The 19,782-nt window shown below is 33.8% G+C and overlaps 1 protein-coding gene across 3 annotated transcripts; it reads right to left on the bottom strand.

Annotated features, from left to right (window-relative positions):
* Positions 1 to 9,279: 9,279 nt before the first annotated feature.
* LOC145032799 (G-type lectin S-receptor-like serine/threonine-protein kinase At4g27290) lies at positions 9,280 to 13,595 on the bottom strand. Of its 3 annotated transcripts, none has more exons than XM_078981730.1 (8): positions 13,426 to 13,595; positions 11,116 to 12,318; positions 10,902 to 11,030; positions 10,677 to 10,834; positions 10,356 to 10,566; positions 10,047 to 10,284; positions 9,820 to 9,970; positions 9,280 to 9,712 (listed from the first exon to the last, which is right to left on the bottom strand). In XM_078981730.1, exons 2-8 carry the CDS (start codon positions 12,107 to 12,109, stop codon positions 9,419 to 9,421), a joined length of 2,175 nt encoding a protein of 724 aa, XP_078837856.1. In that variant the 5' UTR covers positions 12,110 to 12,318; positions 13,426 to 13,595; the 3' UTR covers positions 9,280 to 9,418. The 3 variants fall into 3 exon arrangements, with proteins under 3 accessions (XP_078837856.1, XP_078837855.1, XP_078837853.1); XM_078981729.1 differs by having other exon boundaries at positions 11,116 to 12,321; XM_078981727.1 differs by lacking the exon at positions 13,426 to 13,595 and having other exon boundaries at positions 11,116 to 12,565.
* Between the last annotated feature and the right edge of the window lie 6,187 nt (positions 13,596 to 19,782).

Raw genomic sequence — 19,782 nt, forward strand, 5'->3', positions numbered from 1 at the left:
TAGATATTGTTTGATCTCAAAACTAATTGTACCGTTGCAATCGTTATAAATGATCAAGTTCAACAAAAAGTGTTCGTAATTTTTTTCAATACAAAATGTCATCAAAATAAAGATTTTTTTACAATCTTTTTTCCAAAATTTTTTACGTATTAACTTCCATACATGTAGGGTTGTAATAGCATGTAGTTTTTTTTTTTTTTCTTTTTCTTTTTTGTTTTTAAAAACCAGAAATATACTCTTATTTATAATTAAACCTAATCTTACTATAAATTATGTCTTGCTATTGCACATATACCAACATTGCATTACAATACTACAAATAGCAATGTGAGAACATTACCTCCTTTGTTAATTATTGTAAAGCTTGTTTGACAAATTTTCATTGAAGTGGAAGGTGCTGTCACGAGTTACATTGCATTTTCATTGAACATTACCTCATTTATGTATTTTTTTATGTTTTTCACTTTAATTGGAAATATACTTATTTTAATTTTTAATTTAATAGGAATTTACAAAAAATAGCCTAATTTTTTAATGATTTAGCCAAAAATTTGGGATTATCAAAAAATAGCCAGCAAAACTCCATTTTAGGAAAACACGCCCACAATTTTGTTAAATGGTATGTGGTTATGCCTTGTGATATGCGATTTGGCCCATTTTCGGCCCATGGTTAGCCTAATAGTGTGTAGGCATAAAAAGTCATATTTTTATAATTTTTGTAACATTTATAAAATTCATGAAAATTTTAAACTTTTTAAACAACCCAAAACCATCATTGTTTACATCTTGTTTTCAAAATAAGTTCAATATCAGAGAAATCCCAAAATCATAAAGTAAAACATGAGGAGGTGCACGATCACGTCTTCTCCTTCCCGCGATCCTTTGAATTACCTGAAACATAATCCAAAACTGTAAGCCAAAATCTTAATGAGTCCCCCCTAAAATACCAATACATAACAAATAGCATAAATACAAAATAGCATACTATGGGCCCAATCAACCACTGGGTTGGAATACCCCAAGCCCCTTAACCATCAAGTTGGAATGCCAACACACTATGGGTCCAATCAACCATCGGGTTGGAATACCCAGGCCCCTCAACAATCGGGTTAGAATGTCAGGATACTATGCGCACAATCATCCTCGGGATGGAATGCCCTAGGCTCTCAACCATCGGGTTGGAATGCCCCCCTGTTAGCTTACGCATAAAGCAGTGAAGCCTTAGCCACCAACCAATCATGTGCACATAATACAGATAAACATAGTATTAACCAGCCAGCAAACAACAGACAGATCTTACAGATCACTAAGCATAGCGACATCCTAAATACCAGGATACCGATCTAACATATCACTACAACACTATAACATACATAACTGGATATCAAATCCAAATGGCCGGCCTTGGTGCCTTCAACCCGGAAGTACAATGAGTAAAACTCACCTCATAATGTTGAACTACATAGAAAACGTTCACTTGCTAGCTCACAAAATCTCGAACTATCACGACAAAACAAACATCCAATTAACAATTGGATTACCATCCTTGACTAAGGATACATACTTAGGGTAAATCTCCACTTTACCATGTCCAAAATTAGGCCAAGAGCTAGGCCCAATCCTTGATCCAAAAGCCCAAAATTACACAAGGCCCATTATTGGTCTAATTTTCCAAATTGGGCCCACACCCCTTATTGGGCCTTATCCTAAGGTCCAACTCTTCACTTAGCCCAAAACACTCATACTCAGGTAGACCAAAAAGGACAAAGAATTCAAGCCTAAAAGGTTACCCAAAACTCAAAGCCCAAAGTCCGAAAGCTTAACAGATGGAGTACGTTAGGTGTACCCCAAAGGAACGCAGGGCGTATGCGAGCCTCGCATAGACTGCATACGGGGACGTTGACCAAGTATATGAGGTGTACTTCCTCCTACGCGGGGCGTACCCTCGCAGAGCCCAAAACATTGATAACTGCTTAATAGCTTAAGCACTTAAGCCCAAAATCCAGATCCATGACTCAAATGTACCCTAGAATCATAAAGTCTCAAACTTTAAGACTTTAGACGTCCACAAAGTCCTTAATACATGGTCTTAATCCCATTAAGACCTCCTACAAGGAACATGAAGCCAAACTAGCTAAAGGGGCCTCATTTTTATGCCCTAGAACCCATCTTAGGGTCTAAAAGGACAACCCAACACGTCCAAAACAAAGCATGCATAACAATGGGACATTTGGGACAAAAAGAACACAAAAAAGCTACCAAGATGAGATCCAAACAAAACAAGCATAAAGGTTGCAACTTTTTACCTTTTGGAGCTTCTAAATGAAGTGATGATCCAAGATCCACTAGTGTGCTTCAATCCCCAATTACCTTGATGCAACTCCTTCTTCTTCAAACTCACAAGAAACACACATTTATGGGGGTTAGGGTTTTCCAAAAACGACTCAAGGACTTGGAGGTTGGAAAGATGGGAGTAAATGGTCCATAAAGATGCTTAAATACTCCACAAACCCTAAAAATTAGGGTTTTCACCAGGGGCACATGTACGCCCAGCGTACTAGGGTGCGCCCTAATACGCTTAACGTACTCACATATACGCTTAGCGTACACCCCTTCCTTTAAAAATCACCATTTTGCCACTAGGGCTCCTTAGGGCTACTTTCTCACAATCAAGGGACCAAAATTCCATAACTTAAGACCAAAGGAAGGATTTGAAAAATGCCTGAAATCTGGGATGTTACAGTTTTCTTTATATCACAAGTGGTTAAGAGCCACATGCGATTATGGGTGACAATTGATGACACGACACGAAAAAAATACATGACACGAAACGAAATTGGGACGAAACTAAAATTCGAATTCATGTTCATGTCAAGTGTAAAAAACACGATGTCGTGTCGTGCCATGTTCGTGTTCAAAATTCAATACGAAATTGACACTATTTAGCATTTGTTTTTCTTGTTTTTCATGTTTTTTGTGTTATGCATGATTAAATATTAATTAAATAAACTAATTGTTATATTATGTTATCTTTGTCGTGTTTTTCGTTTTTTAATTGGTTCATGTTTGTGTTAGTTAAAAAACATACCATTGTGTTACATAAAATATTCTCGTGTCGCATTATGCTAGAAAAAAACACGACACGATAACCTGATTTATCACCCATACTTGTGATTGCTCTATCATGACCATCGATTTTATATATTTTTTTTGTTCCCAATAAAAACATGTACATTTTGACTATGATTTTTTTATTATGTTCCCTCATCTGTGGTGTAACAACCCGTTATTTCAAGTCAATAAAAATCGAGTCCTGTAACCTCTTTGAGAAAAGAATTAGAATATCATCGAAAAATGAAGTATTCAAAAACTCTATTTGGAGTACACTATGTGGTAGTTATCTTCTTAAGGTTTCCAAACATATAAATAACACAAAAGTCCGAGTTATAACGAAGAAGTTATGATCATTCTAAGTTTTCCGACAAAAACTAGCAATACGAAGTTGCGTAAAAACGCAAAGTTTCAATAAAACACTTTCCGACCTTAGGTGTCTAAATGAAAGTCGTAGATATCGTTAAACTACAAACATGCATAAAAAGAACGCTGCAATCGGACATCGTATGAATAAGTTATGAATTTTTAAAGAAATTCCTTAATCACGTCATTTTAATAAATAAATAATAAAAATAATTCCGGAATTTGCCAACGGAATCTAAATGAAAGTTGTAGATCGTAGTCTCACCTTCGCGAGGATATAAAGAACGTCAAAAACGGAGTTCGTATGAAGGAGATATGAATTTTCAAAGTTTGATAAATAATTTATATATAATTTTTATTAAAACTTCGGTATTATCCGAAGGGGAGTCAGCGTCCTCATCCGAGGTACGCGCTGCGTACCCCTGTACGCCCCGCGTACCCAAGGAACTTGGCCTCAAACCGTCCACATCGCCCTATGCGAGGCACCCGACCCGCCCGTCCGACCCGCCGTCCCATCCGACCCGACAGCCTGAGCCGTCCCATCCGAGGCCGAGGCAGTCGAGGCTTCGGTCACGCATGACGTACGCGTACGCGCTGCGTACGAGCGTACGCCCCGCGTACGAGGCCTCTCAGGCCCCCTATAAATAACATGCGAGGGTTCCCGGGAAAATTGCCCATTCTCTCTCCTTTTGCTTGCGTTTTACCTCGTTTTCCGTGCTCGCACTACCCCGAAGCCCTGGTCATTTTGTGCAAGTCCCAAAGGTCGATTTTACTCCTGAGGAATCCCGAGATTTCCGAGGAAAATCCATTTCCCGAGACGAAACTCTACCCGGTTTTCCATCTTGCTATCTTCAAACTTTCAAGTGAGTTCATACCCCTTTCAAACACACTTTAAATACATTTAAATGCTTTTATACTCTTTTAGGGGGGGGGGGATACAAGTAAACATACGGTTATTATCGTGTATTTTATAAAGTTTTTACTTCACTTGTTTTATCGAATAAATTACTTGGAACTTATTTCTTTTATGGAAAACTCTTGTCATACTTTGTGTGCATTAGACATTATACAAAGTATATAATGATTTCAAAGTACCTTTCATTGTTAAGTCTTTTTATACATTCTAAAAACTTATGATTTTGCTTTGTCAAACATTGTGAAAAAGGATAAACTTTGCATACAAAACTATCACTTTAATACCGACTTAGTTGAGAATCCATGAGACGTGTATATCTTCAAACGTTACTTTTCTTTATTAGAAAGTAATGCTGCAAGTCCTGTCTATAACCAGAGTCTCCCGTTCGGAGAACGTGTCAAATGTGTATAGATCTATACGGGAAGTCATGATCCCGCGCCCTGACTGTTAGCTACAGTCCGTCTTTTGGGGTGACAGTTGTCATAACGCTGCGACGCCTGAAGAACGTCGTTACAGGCATATTATGTTTAGTATGGTTATAAAACTCATCGGATACACAATTATTATGGTATTATACTTTTATGAACGAGTAGCTATTAAAGCTATTCTTCATCTAACAAATGCGATCTTCGTATAGCTTTATTATATAAAACTAGGACACAACTTTTGAACGTCGGTTTCTTGCAAAGTTTTGGTCTTAGAGACTGCCATTTATGTTAGGAAAATAAGGGATTTTCCTGGTGCAATTATTTACAACTTATAACACGAACATTCATATGCATTTCATACTTTTATAAGAAAATAAGGGTTTTTCTTGGGAAACACAACAACTCGTATCTCAATCATTAGGGAAAATATGAGATTTTCTGGATTTAATACATTCACTTTCAACAAAACAAATCACAACTCTTTACATTTGAAATGCTGCGTTTTCTGAAAAATATACACCCATTTTGGAATGGCATCCAATTTTTCTAAACTACTTATGAACTCACCAACTTAATTGTTGACACTTTTTCTTTGAAATAACTTGTATTCTCAGGGAACCGCTAAGCAGGTTTGGGAATCAACTTTTGGGATTAATGCGCTGGCGTTAATTACTTCTTTTGAATGATGTTTATGTATTTATCTTTTGAACATGTAATGAATACAATTATGTAAACATCTTGGAAACTTTAATATATATAGTGGTGTGTACTTTCCTTTCTATGAACTGTTATGATACTGAATATGACGTCCTCCGCCCCCGAACGTTTCCGCCGTTCTGGTTTGGGGGTGTGACATGTGGTTTCATGAGCTTATTTATAGTTCCTCTGCTGGCTTTGAGAACAAAACCCCAGATGTATAAGTAATTGATGCAATGTTGTACAATAAAGGATTGCAAAACCGTCGATGGCCATGGGCTTATCTGTGGTTTTGTTTTGTCATGTTTTTTTTTTCAATCTCCAACAACAAAATATAAATAATATTACTATATTCACCCTATATGATAAAAAAAAACAAACAAAGAAACTATAGATACAAGTACTTACAACATTGTTAATTGGAACTTCATCTTAAGAGAGAGTTTCCTAACTTGTGAATGTGAAAATGAACTATAATGTTTTTTAGACTTTAAATTTATTGGGCTAATGGGTTGTGAAAACGTAACCCATTTTACAAAACCACATACTTGTTTGCCTAATTTACAATTATTTTTGTCTAAGTCATTAATTGTAAATTCCTCTAAATTTAATTAGACAACCCCAAATGACCCATTAACTAAATCACTTTACACTTAAAGTCATATATATATATATATATATATATATATATATATATATATATATATATAGAGAGAGAGAGAGAGAGAGAGGTAAGTTCAATTGAGAAAATAAAAAATATTGAGAATATGAGAATCATTCTCAGTCAATCATTTATTTTTGTCGCAAAACTCTCCATCGTACCGGCAGGAAAAGTAAATGAATACACGTGTGTTTTCTAATCAAACAAGTTTCCTTAAATTACAGTATATTCGTTAATTACTTAGGAATAAAAAATATGCTTAATTTTTCACAGTTGAAGTATCATTCATATATGAAAATAATATGTAATAAACTTTTTATAGTTTACATCTGTTCTCGTCATATGTTATATTCACATACGAATAAATTTTGTATTAGCTCTTCTCGCAAGTTATATTTATATATTAATAACACATATAACAAAATTTTGTTACAGTTCATTTGTTATTCATATATGAACAATGAGTTCGAATTTTTAAAAAACTTCGTCTCTTATCAACATAACATTTATCCATATGTGAGTAACAAAGGAACTGTAATAAAAATATGATAAATGTTTTATCCATATATGAATATAATATATGTCGAGAGCTAATACACGTTTTATTCATATATGAGTATAACATGTGACGTAAGATGATGTAAAAAAATATTTTAGATAAGAAAACTTTATTATGTGTTATATTCATATATAAATGATAGTTAAAATGTAAAAAAAGATTAAGCATATGTTTTATTCATAAGTAAATAACGAATTACTGTAATAAAAATTTGATCACTTATGAATAACGAGGGTTGAAACTACAAAAATAAATAAATAAATAAATATTTTATCTTAAAACTATATAACACTACTACAAAAGGCGTTATAGGACTCGCAAAATAGGACCCGTTTTTTTAGGAAAACCATGATATATTATGTAAAAACCGGGACCTAAAAGGCGATAAGCTATATGTCCTGCAAATCAAGGAGTTTTTAAGGACACAAACTCGTTTATATCAGTTTATATTATTAACTAATGGTTATTTATTTAGAATGTCTATATTAACATAACTTCTTTATCAGAGCATTTGTGTTTTGGATGTAAGTTTCAGTTGTGTTGGTGGTTAATTGTAACCTAATGTAATTTTGGATGTACGGTTTGTTAGTTATTTTCATAAAAAACTATTATAAAAAAATCAGCTTTCTTTAAATAACCCGGTTATTAGAATGGACCTAATGTATATGTGATCGTTATAAGACCCGGTTTTAAGTGGTAGAACCGTGTCCAAATCTCCTTGTGTGGCCTGGTTCTATGGACTCTGATATCGTTATATGTCCCGGTTGTTAAAATAAACTGCGTCATCTTATATGTCCTACTACGTATACGCACGTATTTGCATATGAAAAAAAAATTGGTTTTTCTGAATGGATGACTTAAACATAACTATGTGTTTGTTTGTTGTTGTTTTATTAGTTGCATATATGTATATGATCTATATATGTGTATCAACTATAATGAATGAAGATCCATTTTGTCACATGTTAATCTTTCATAACTTTTGACACACGTCATTTTATGATATTTTTTAAATAAATAATATCCACATGTCAATTCTTAGGTTTTCAAATTTTAAAAATTAAAAAGCCACATAATATTTATATATGTAAAGTATTAAATGTCTTAAATATCATATTAATTTACAATTAATTCATTTCTTTATTTATTATTTTAAAATTTTATTTTAAAAAATATTTATTGTTTACATTTTAATATTTAATTTTTTTTATTCAACCCGTTTAATACACGGGTTTTACACCCTGTGTGTGTGTGTATATATATATATATATATATATATATATATATATATATATATATATATATATATATATATATAAGGTTAGGATCAAATGTGAATCATAAATATTGTGTAAATGTGTGACAAAATTATCTCCATTGGATTAAAAAGTATAAAATGATGTGATCTTAAGGTATATGTGATTAACATGGGCTACCATGTACTCTATAATTACAATTATTAATTAGAAATAAAAATTATCTAATTTTAGGAAACTTGGTAAACGCAATTAATAAAAATCAAATCAAATATTAAATCATATTTTTTTGAAAATACGTTTTTAACACATTTGAACGCATATTTTTATTTTTTTTTCATTCTTGAAGTATACGTTTTCTGATAATATGCCAAATTAGCATTTTTTTTGACGCGTCCAAAAATTCAATTTTCATTCTTAAAGAATAAGTTTATTATTGGAGATTGCTTTGAATGTAATTCAATTTTCATTCTTATCATTGTCATTCTTGAAGAATAAGTTTTTATTGGAGATTGTTTTTAAGGATACAATTCAATTTCGATTCTTATCATTTCCATTCTTGAAGACCGAATCATGAATTACAACCATTTTTTTACATAAAACTTGAATGTATACAACATTTAGAAGAATATAAACAACCTTGTATACTATATTCTAAGTAAGAATTTGTCATCAATAAGAATATACAAAACTTTTATAAGATATATTTCATCATTTGTACATTCTTTAAGAATTGGTTATCATTCTTAAAGAATATATAAACAAATTATAACAGTGCATTCTTTATGAATTTGTCATTATTATTGATGAGTCTTTCATTATTCTTGAAGAATTTATCTTTGTTTTTTTCATGGTTTTTCCATGCGTCTATATTTACCTCTTCACATTTGAACCTAAAACCAACAAATCATTCAATTAAAACTTTTGCTTTCCTCCTATAAACAAGAAAGAGAAAATTTAGAACATTTGGTACCAATATTATATATTTTTTAAGTAGGAAAAAGGTTTAATTCACCTTATGTCAATGGATGTAAACCAAGTTCAAATATCTTCTGTAGCATGGCTGGAGGAAGTTCAACCCTAAACCCTTTATAAACACCCTAAACCCTAAACCCTAAACCCTTTATAAACATCTAAAATTAGAGGTTCTTACGGTTCTTAACCTTTTTTGGTTCTCATTTGAACCTTTATATATATATATATATATATATATATATATATATATATATATATATATATATATATATATATATATATATATATATATAGGTGCAGAAATACAAGACTGAAAACATATTTACTTCAATTTTTTATTGGCCGGATGAAGTAACCCAAAACTATATATGTTCAGGAGTTAAGCTGCATTGGGAAGATATCGCGAAATATTGTATGGTTTATGAGCTTCGAAATATATGAAAATTCGTTCTATCGACCTGTCAATGATGTAGTGATATTAACAACAGAAAACTGTTGCGTGGTTGGTGCAACTGGGTGGAGATCAGGCTCGGTGAAAAAGGCAGGTGGTTTAGGCTGAGGCAAGACACCATCATTACCAAGCATCAATACCACAGATGACATTGTCGGCCTATCTTCTGGCTGATTCTGCACACACAAAAGACCAATGTGTATTGACCGCAGCACCTCCAAGATGATGCATGACTCCCTTAAAGATCGACCAACCAGATCAAGACTCTTGTCATCTTTATACAGCCTCCATGCCTGAGTGATATCATATGTAATAAATCGCAAGTATATACAATCGATAATCACACATAATGGTCAATAATAATAGCAGGAAACCAAAACATCAGATTTATCAAACTTACATGTCCAAGAAGGTTGTCGCCGTGTTCTTGAGAAGAGAATTCTCGGTTTTTCATCCCACTTACTATTTCCAGCACCAAAACACCAAAGCTAAATACATCTGATTTTGTTGAGAAAATCCCGTGAACTGCATACTCTGGAGGGATGTAACCACTGTATAGAATTTGACAGATCAGTTGATATGGGGATCGATGTTAAAAATAGTTAAAATTTGGTTTCTGATTCTTACTAAGTTCCAACCACATTCTTTGTGTTAGATCCAGTTTCGTATCCTTTAAATCTTCTAGCCAGCCCAAAATCTGATATCTTTGGGTTCATGTCATTGTCCAACAAAATATTACCAGCTTTAAGATCCCTATGTATGATACGAAGGCAGGAATCTTGATGCAGATAAAGAAGCCCTCGTGCAATTCCATTGATGATGCGGCATCGGTGATTCCAATCAAGCATTGAACTTCTGGTCTCATCTGTATGAAAATTAACACATGTTAAATATATACCTTTGGCTTGAAACTTTACTATTTGAAGAGATTCTCACCAAATAAAATTTGATCTAGGCTTCTGTTTGGCATGTATTCATAAATCAACATGATTTCATTTTTTTGAGCACAGAATCCAAGAAGCTTCACAAGATTTCGATGTTGAAGTCTGTGAATACATCTAACTTCATTTTTAAACTCATCAACTCCTTGTGTAGATGTTTCTGATAGTCGCTTCACAGCTATTTCTCTCCCATCTTCCATTACACCCTAAGGATTTTACCAAGAACAAACATTTTCATTCATATTTTTGATATTTATTTCTCTTATATATACAAGCAATATAAAATAAATCAGGCGCATATTAATATATATGTTACCTTGTAAACCGGACCAAAGCCACCTTGTCCTAGCTTATTGTCAGTTGAGAAGTTATTTGTCAACTTAGATACTTCAGAAAAGCTGAAAAATGGCAACTCTACATCTTTATTTTGGCCTCCATCTGTATAGTCTTCACAAAGGGTCTTCATCAGAGTACCTACAAAGTTAATATACATTCTTATTATGTGTTCTTAATTTTTACCTCAAGGAATTGATCACATTACCTTGAATTTGTGCATGAGACCATTTCTTCCTAATATACACTACCACAGCTAGGCATATAAGAATAAAACCAACTGAACTTCCAAGGGCCACTTCGATTACTTTTTTCTTGTTAAAGTCAGATTTTATGCCTGAAACACCGTAAATCCAAAAGATATAACACATCAAAGAGAGATTATTATATTTCTATGAATGAGAAATAATTTTTTTATCCACCTGTTAGCTCAGATGCAGCCATTCTTATGTAAAGATCTTGATCTTCATCGGATTCTCTGATATCCATAAGATCATTAAACCATAGCAAACATCCACTTCCACCTCTTCTAATATCCACATTTGCATAAGCTGTACAAGAGCAATTCCTCTTGCATTCCCTTTTACATTCTCCAAGGTTCATGCTCAGATTATACCATGATTTCCTGGTATCCGGAAATTTCAAACCTGAAATCACCCGAAAACCATCTTCATTCCCACATTTTAATGGTTTTTTACGTTGACAACCACCCGACCAATCTCCTGCATTCCATTCTTTTGGGTGTTTTGGTTCAAACCCTTCCATACAACTACAAACAGGTGAACTGTTTATGTTACAGCTTCCATAAGAACCACAGAGTCCATATGGTGCACATATGTCAACCGTTGCAGCCAAATACGGGACCCACCCTTGGGAGGGATCATCCCAGTTTAACCTCATTTCATGGCCTTCAGGACCAATAACAAGCCTTGAAAGAAACGAGGTATTAATAAGATTATATATAAAATACGCCTCTTTCTCATTCAAAACAAAGTCATATCTGTAAATAGGATTTGGCTTACTAGGTAAACCATTTGTCCTAACACCATTCCATGGTCCAAATCTTAATGTTATAACTGAACCTCGTCTCTGAAATGATTGTGGATATCCATTTGTATCCAGCCAGGTTACATACAGGCCTGGAGAAGGATCATCTAGACTCTTCCAAGATGTCAAGCATCTATTTACTCCTGTAATAAAATCCTTCCCGAATTTCATTCCAGATAGCAAGGTGTCTGTAGGGTAATCAAAACTTTGCCAAATGGGATCTTCATGTGTGCTACTACTGTTATCATGCACAACAAGATTTCCTGAATCTAGAAGCTTTGCGACAATATTTTTATTACTGAAAGATAATGAGGAATTTGATGACCAAATCATTGTATTGTTACCATTGAGAAGCAGAAGTGTTCCCATGCTATTGACTTTGAACACACCGGAGGTATCAGTAAGTGGAGTTTCTCTGTTAGCAACCCATACAACTGTTTGAGGAAGAACCTTTTTATACCATATCCCCAAGTATCGATACTTGGAGTTACCCGGGGTAAAAAAACCAAATTCAAATATTTCATCATCTGAAACAATCGTATCATTGTTCTTGATTGTTTGATATGTTGTTATGGTGTCTACTGCAGCAGAAATTTTCAAAAGTAAGAATAAAACACTGGACAAGAATATAATATTTGTGAAAGTGCTCATTGATGTGTTTTGCAGCCTTCAGTTTCCTGGAATATTTGCAGCTAAGAAAAAATAAGCACAGTATCAACTATTTGAGTAAAATTGTCTTTTTTTTTTCGGTCAAAGCAGTGTATGGACAAAAATAGATGTTGTGGGGAAGCCTTCATTTCAATCTTTTTGCAGCCTCCATTTCATGGAAGACTAATTTACAGGTAAGAAATAATAAAGTTTGGGCTCAATTATTTGATTAGAATTGTCTTGTCTATTTTCCAATTGAAGGAACAAAGACCCACTAATAAATTAAAGGTTCTCCTATCTTAATAACCTTTTTTTGTAAACTTGGCCATAAATACCAGAAGGTTTGTGTTTGTTGACCTGGTCTTGTCTTTGTGGGATTATTAATAAGATTGCTGACTGGACCTCAAAGTCATGTATCTGAAAGCCTTGTTGAACTTATTTACTCATCATCAGGATTCTAAATAAACTATGTGCACCAACAATCCAAAATTTCAAACTTAATAATGTGTTCATGGAAGTAAATTTTAAAGAGTTCAATTCAGTCAGATATAGAATTAGCAGTATATCATCTGTAAACCATTTAACGTGATCATCTTTATTATATGGAAGTTATTGGAATTTGTATGCTCTGCTTTTGAAGTAATAATTATTTTTTATAATTAGGTATATATTTGGGTAAATCGGGTGTTACCCAAACAAAACTTGCTAAAAGTTATAAATAAATAAAAAACTCAGCATATTACCTAAACTACAGGGAGTGGTTATGTAACTATAATTTCAATTCACCAAAACCCGAATTGAAAACGGATTGGTCGGTTAAATTGGGTATGGTCACCTTCACCAAATTTACTTAAGAGGGGAACATAACATAACGTGGAATTTATGCCCATTTAATTCTAACCAAAACTGATTTTCTTAAAATTCTTCACATTCCAATAGGAATAGAATAGATTATCTCCAAAACCTAATTCATCACTGACACACACTGGAACATCATCAAAGAATTAAAAACATAAAATTACAGAAATGAAACTCACCGCAACCGAAGATATGGTGGTGCTGCCGGCGAGGGAAGTGTGACAGCGACCGTAGAGTTGAATTTTGTATCTATTATACATGCCTTTATTGAATATAACTGAATTCAACAACTCTTTCATATATCACCAAACGCCGTTAATTTGTGGTTGAAGTGGACGACGTTTTCCAGCAACGTCGTTGGCGGAGTTTATAGAAGTTGACAATTTGCGTGGCCAACCAATTGATTTTGTAAGTGGGTAGGTTTGGGTCGGTTTTGGACCTAAACTCAACCCAACCCAACCCATAAATGGTTGGTTTTTGGTTTTCAGAACCCAATATGATCGGTTTCTGATCGGTTCGGTTTCTTAGGTTCTGAGATCAGTTTGGGCGGTTTTTCGGTTTCTTGGGTTCAACCCATACACTGACGGGTTCTGGGTTTAAACCCATGGGTCTTGGGTTGGATGGATCGGTTTCTTGGGGCGGTCTTTTGGGTATTAAGTATGGGTCGGTTTTTTGGGTTGGATGGATCGGTTTCTAGATAAAAACCGAAACCGAACCCGAATTTTCGGTTTCTAGAAAATTCAAACCTTAACCGTCGGTTTTGCTTCGGTTTCGGTTTTATCGGTTTCGGTTTCGTCGGTTTTAATCGGTTTCTTGTTTTGGGTTTGCTCCCCCCTACTGATTTTCTTATCAACCAAAATCAAATGGCTATCAAGTAGCCGTTCCAGAAAAAAAAAATACAAAAAAAAGAAAATGGCTATCAAGTAATTTTTTCCGGATACTTTCTTTTGGAAAATATAACTAAGAGTACATTATAGTTTTGGTCCCTGAGGTATATATTTTTCTGTAGGTTTGATCCCATTTTTGAGAAATTGATATGGTTAACACCATTAGAAATTTTTGTTAGATCCAATGTAAAATGTTTTTTTTTATTGTATTTTTGTATTTATAACCAGTACCAAAGTTAATAAAACCTAAAACCTTTTAAGGATCATATCTAAAATTTAAAGTTACTAAACCTAAAACCTTTTGAGGACCATATCTAAAATTTATGTGAAAAACTTTAGGGACAATGCCAACATTCACTCTAGCGGTGAACAAAAATTGAAAAACTAACAAAAAAACTAAAAAACTCACTGAAGGTTTGGTTTTTGTTTATTAATTTTAAAAAACAAAAACTTCAGTTTTGTTTTGGCTTTAGGATTATAAAAATCGAGCTAAACCAAACGAAACCCAACAATGGCATCTTCAAGCTCAATATTTCATAGGAGCAATGTTCAATCAAGAAGGCTAACATTAAAAGCAGCATGATTTTGTGAAGACGCCGTTGGTAAGTGAACATCATGGAGGCCAACAAACCCTGGCGAAAAGTTTATCGGATGCACTAATTTTCGGGTAAGTAACCCTTAATCCTTTTTTAATTACATCTTAAATCTCTTGCAATTAGGTTTTATTTCTTATATCACAGGATGAGGAAAAAAATTACAAGTATTTTGCTTAGGTTGATCCCTCATTACCAAACAACTGGTATAGGGACATATTGATGGATTTTGACAATAATGACATTCAAGTACACAATGATTTTGTGGAAACATTTGTAGATGAAGCTATGGTGGAAGTAGTTGAAGGCATTCTTGTACAAGTTGAAGGTGGAAAATTGAAGATTTGGGTTTTTTTTTTTATGTTTGTTGGTGATTATATGGATTATGTTGAAGTAGTTTTAAGTTATTGTTTATATTTTGGCTATGTATGTAATCTGGATTAGTAAGTTGTATCTTATGGCAATGAAAAAAATGGTTTTATGGATACATATTGTTTGAGCAATGTCCAATTGGATGTGTATGATGTGAGCAAATGAAGTAGACTTGTATGATACGAACAAAAGAACATAACCAAAAGATGCATAAAATGATATTTTTTTAACATAACATAATGACCAAAATGGATATTACTTATACATCACAAAACATGCATAATTTATCAAAATTGGCTAAAATTAGAGACAAAGTGTTAATAATGCATCCATATTGTATAATGCTTACAAAAGAAAGGGCATATTAACAAATTTACCAAAAATGGCTTCCATAGTAAGAGGTTTGTATGGAGCCGTTATTCCTTTCTTGTCCACCACAATTTTCTTCAACATGTTCTCAGCCATCCTTTCAGAAGGTTTTATAGTTCTAACCCTAACTTGAGTAGTATTAACTCCATCTTCATCATCCTCCTCCTTCTGTGTTTCATCAATTCCATCAGCTCCATCTTCATCATTGTCCTCCTATGCATCATCAAGTCCATCTTCATCAACATTTTAATCCTGTGTTTCATCAACGCCATTTGGGATTGGCAGAGATACATGTTGACTCTCAAAAGACACATCCTTGAATAGGAAAAAATACAAGTTAGTTATGTTATCGAAAAAAATCACTCTCAAGGTTAAACGATATACCTTTGGAACTTGTTTGGATTGTTGAAGCAAAGCATCAAATTCTTTAAGTTGTGTTTAGGTGATATTAGGCCCTCTTCCACCAGCTCTTCCACTACCTCTATTAGGCCATCTTCCTTCACCTCTTCCACTTCCTCTACCACCCTTTTTAGATCCTCTCACACCTCTTATGCAATTGGTTAATTCTGGATTCAACCATGACCTTCCAATCTGTTTCTTAGGCTTTGTTGTAGGGTTAACTAAGGGATTCTTGCAAGATAATTTATTGTGCCCCCTTTGCATACAATTCTGGCATTGGAAAGTTATGCCCTTAGAGGAGACTTGGGAGAACATGCCCTCATGCTCAGAAACATGCTTTTCCTTTTGATACTAGGCTTTCTTGGCATCCTTCTCTTAATAGGTTGTAGTGGTTTGATGTAAGGTGTTGGTTCCCACATATTACTATCATTAATAGGAATGATGTTAGACCCATAAGTAGCTAAAAACTTGTCCTTATCAAACCATGTGCTAATGATTCTAACTAGATCCTATTGTGTGTAATTTATGGTTGCTTGGGCATGGACACATGTTATCCCAGACAACTCCCAAAATCTGCATGTACAATACATCCCCTCTAATTTCACTCCATATTAGTAGAAGCCATTTCTCACTTCATAAGTATTCAAACCGCTTAAATGAACATACCAACACCTATAAAGACTAACAATTTCAATTAGAGGGTGTTTGGATAGAAAAAAAAAAGAGCTTATAGCTTATTGCTTATCCCCATCGCTATAAGTTAAGTTTAAGTGTTTGGATCGGAAACATTAAAAAATCAGCTTATTATGGCGGAGATAAGCTAAATAAGCTAATTTTGAAAAGTTTCCCTCCTCCTCCCCCTTGCTTAAAGCTAATTGCTTATAGTTTCTAGCTTACTTCTAGTCATTTTACTTATATAAGATGTTTTGTTTGCCAAACACTTAAATGTTTATCATCTTATTGCTTATCCCCACCGCTATAAGCTAATCCAAATACTTTTGTAAAAGCTGCTTTCTCATACCATTATAAGCTAATAAGTTATACATTAATTTATCCAAACACCTTCTTAATATGCATATTAATAATTGTAATAATATAAAATGTTAAGATACTTACAATGCACATTAATAATTGTAATAATATAAAATTTTAAGATACTTACTTGATATCAATACTATACTCATCCGTTTTCTTAATAGGTCCTGGGCACACACCATTTACCTATTTATGTGCATTTTGCTTCAAGGTAAAGAGCCTTTCCATCATATATAATCTAATATCCTCAAGAATGGCCAAGAAAGACTTTTTTTCTAGTATTGAGTATGATGGAATTAAAACACTCTTCCATTCCATTTTCAACAACCTCACAGGCCATTCCACCTTTAAAAAATGCCTTGCACAAAGATTTAGGCTCCATTTCCACCAAATGATCATAAGCAGCAAGATTGACTTCTCTTATCTTCTGCATATTCAACTTGAAGTCTCCCTCAATAGTTAACTTAGCGACTATTCAAAACACATTCTTGAACTCTTCTATACCACTAAAGACCTTTATAAAATTTGCATTCACATGTCTTGCACATTATCTGTGCTCCACATGTGGTAGTACAACCTTTGCAGCTTCCAAAAGACCCTATCAATTACATTAACACCTTTCATTAATAACTAGTTGATAATTATATAAATGAAATGACAAATAAAGATAATAAAAAACATTACCTTGTGTTAATCAGAAATAACACACCAACCCAAGCCTCCTTGTAATTTCAGGTCATCATGTAATAGTTCCAAGAACCACTTCCAATTAGGCTTGTTCTCCATGTCAACTACAGCCCAAGTAATGGAATATACATGGTCATTTGCGTCACTTCATATGGTAGTTAGCAACTCACCTTTACATTGTACCTTCAAAAAAAATTCCATCAAGCCCAATAACTCTTCCACAACCAACTTTCCATCATTCTTTGATAGCCTTAAAACATGTATACATTCTATGGAAAGTAGTAGTCTTATCAGGTGTTACAGTGACATATATTTGATTGTACTCCCTTGATTGGACCACATCAACTCATGTCCATAATCCCATACTTTTGCATATTGATTACTCAACTTTCGATGTATTAAAGAAATCTCCCTACGCTTTGCACTGTAACATTTTAACCATGAAACCTTACAATGAAATCTACTTTTGAATAATAGCTTGCATTTCCTTATATTTAAATTTGGTTTCCTAACTATCTTCTTCAGAAACTGCCTGGTTATCCATGTAGGATCCATAAGATTAGCACTACGGATATTCCTAACACAAGTATATTGCTCAACTATTTTTTGGTTTGGAATGATCTTTCAGTGCTTATCCATGAGGCCCTTACCACAAAGGGACATTGAAATTTCTCAAGGTTACTTGTATGTACAGCTACAAGCCTTACGCCATCATATTTCTTGAACCTAATTGGACAGCCCCTACTTAGTTAGTGTGGTGATTCATACCTCTCTCCATAAACTAGCTTCATATTGTTCCATTTCACCTTCGGATCATGTATTAAGTACTGAAACTGCAATTTGTCTTTATTGTGACCGTCACTTAGCTCCTCTTGTTGTGCTTCAGCTTCCAAGATTTCTTTAAAGTCATGTAGGTTTATCTCAGGTATGGTGCATTCGTCAAGCGCTTCTTTAGTGAGAGTGTTTAGCAACTCATCTTCGCATCGACTTCTTTGTTTCTTTTTGAAAAACTCATCCAATTCCACGTCAATGGTATCCAAGTCATTTACTGTCTCCATTATCACTACAAAACAAAAACTAATTAGAATATTATAAGGGAAACAAACTTAAATTACAAGATAATGGAGGACCACATGGATTTTCTTACCATTGGTTCTTCCGAGCTAGGGTTTGGTTTCGATGGTGGGTAAGAAAGGGTTTTTACATAGGAGTGGGTGATGGGAAGGTTAATGGAGGGTAATAAGGAAAAACAAGCCCGAGCAACCAACTAATAGATAGGTTACCGACTCGAAGGACTAAAATGAGTGTAATAGCTGATAGCCTATCATTTTTCATTAACGAAAATTCATTTAGGACTAAATCATAAATTACGGTAGAATTTTGGGACTCATTTGTGTGTATATATATATATATATATAGGGAGAGAGAGAGAGGGAGAGAGGGAGAGAGAGAGAGAGCTAGGTTTAAATGTTTCTAGCAACTATTGTGTGCATGAATGCACCAATAGGACATTAGGAAAAAATAAATTATTAAATAATCATTTAAGGGTATTATAGTAATCTTTGCATAGTTAATTATAGTAGATCAACAACAATTCCTTATATCACGCAATAAACAAAGATAAATATAGAACATTAGCCCTAAATCAATTTCATCGCTTCCCACCACCCTTGTATATCGATTTCACCATTTCTCTCTGTCTTCTCTATTTGTTCCATATTCAAGCCCTAAATCGATTGAAGAAACGAATGATATGTGTATGGTTGTTACAATTGTAAGAAAGAAAAGAGAGAGAAGGAATGCAGCGATTGAATATGAAACAAATAGACTGTTCAATTTTCTTCATCGACCCTTTTCATCCGTCATCATCATCATCATCCTGTGTTGCCGCTTCTCCTTCTCTTTCTCCACCGTCGGGTATCTTAATTTGTCGACCAGATTTTGTCACCATGGTGAGCTACTGTTTGTAGATTAATTTCTTATGCCACTTGTTTTTTAAGGTAATTTGGGCTGATTTACATCCTCTTCGTGTAACTATTAATTGGTGGATGAATTTGATTTATAATCCATTTGAATAAATATCCCTAAGTTTGTAATGGTTTTTTAATTTAATTGACTTGGGTTTTTAGATTTTTGGGTTGTAAACAAGATTTGGTTTCGTTTGACAGGAATTGGTGGTTTATTCAGGTGCAAG

Source organism: Lactuca saligna, chromosome 2 (assembly GCF_052625555.1).
Source record: "Lactuca saligna cultivar CGN05327 chromosome 2, ASM5262555v1, whole genome shotgun sequence".
Classification (NCBI taxonomy): Eukaryota; Viridiplantae; Streptophyta; class Magnoliopsida; order Asterales; family Asteraceae; genus Lactuca; species Lactuca saligna.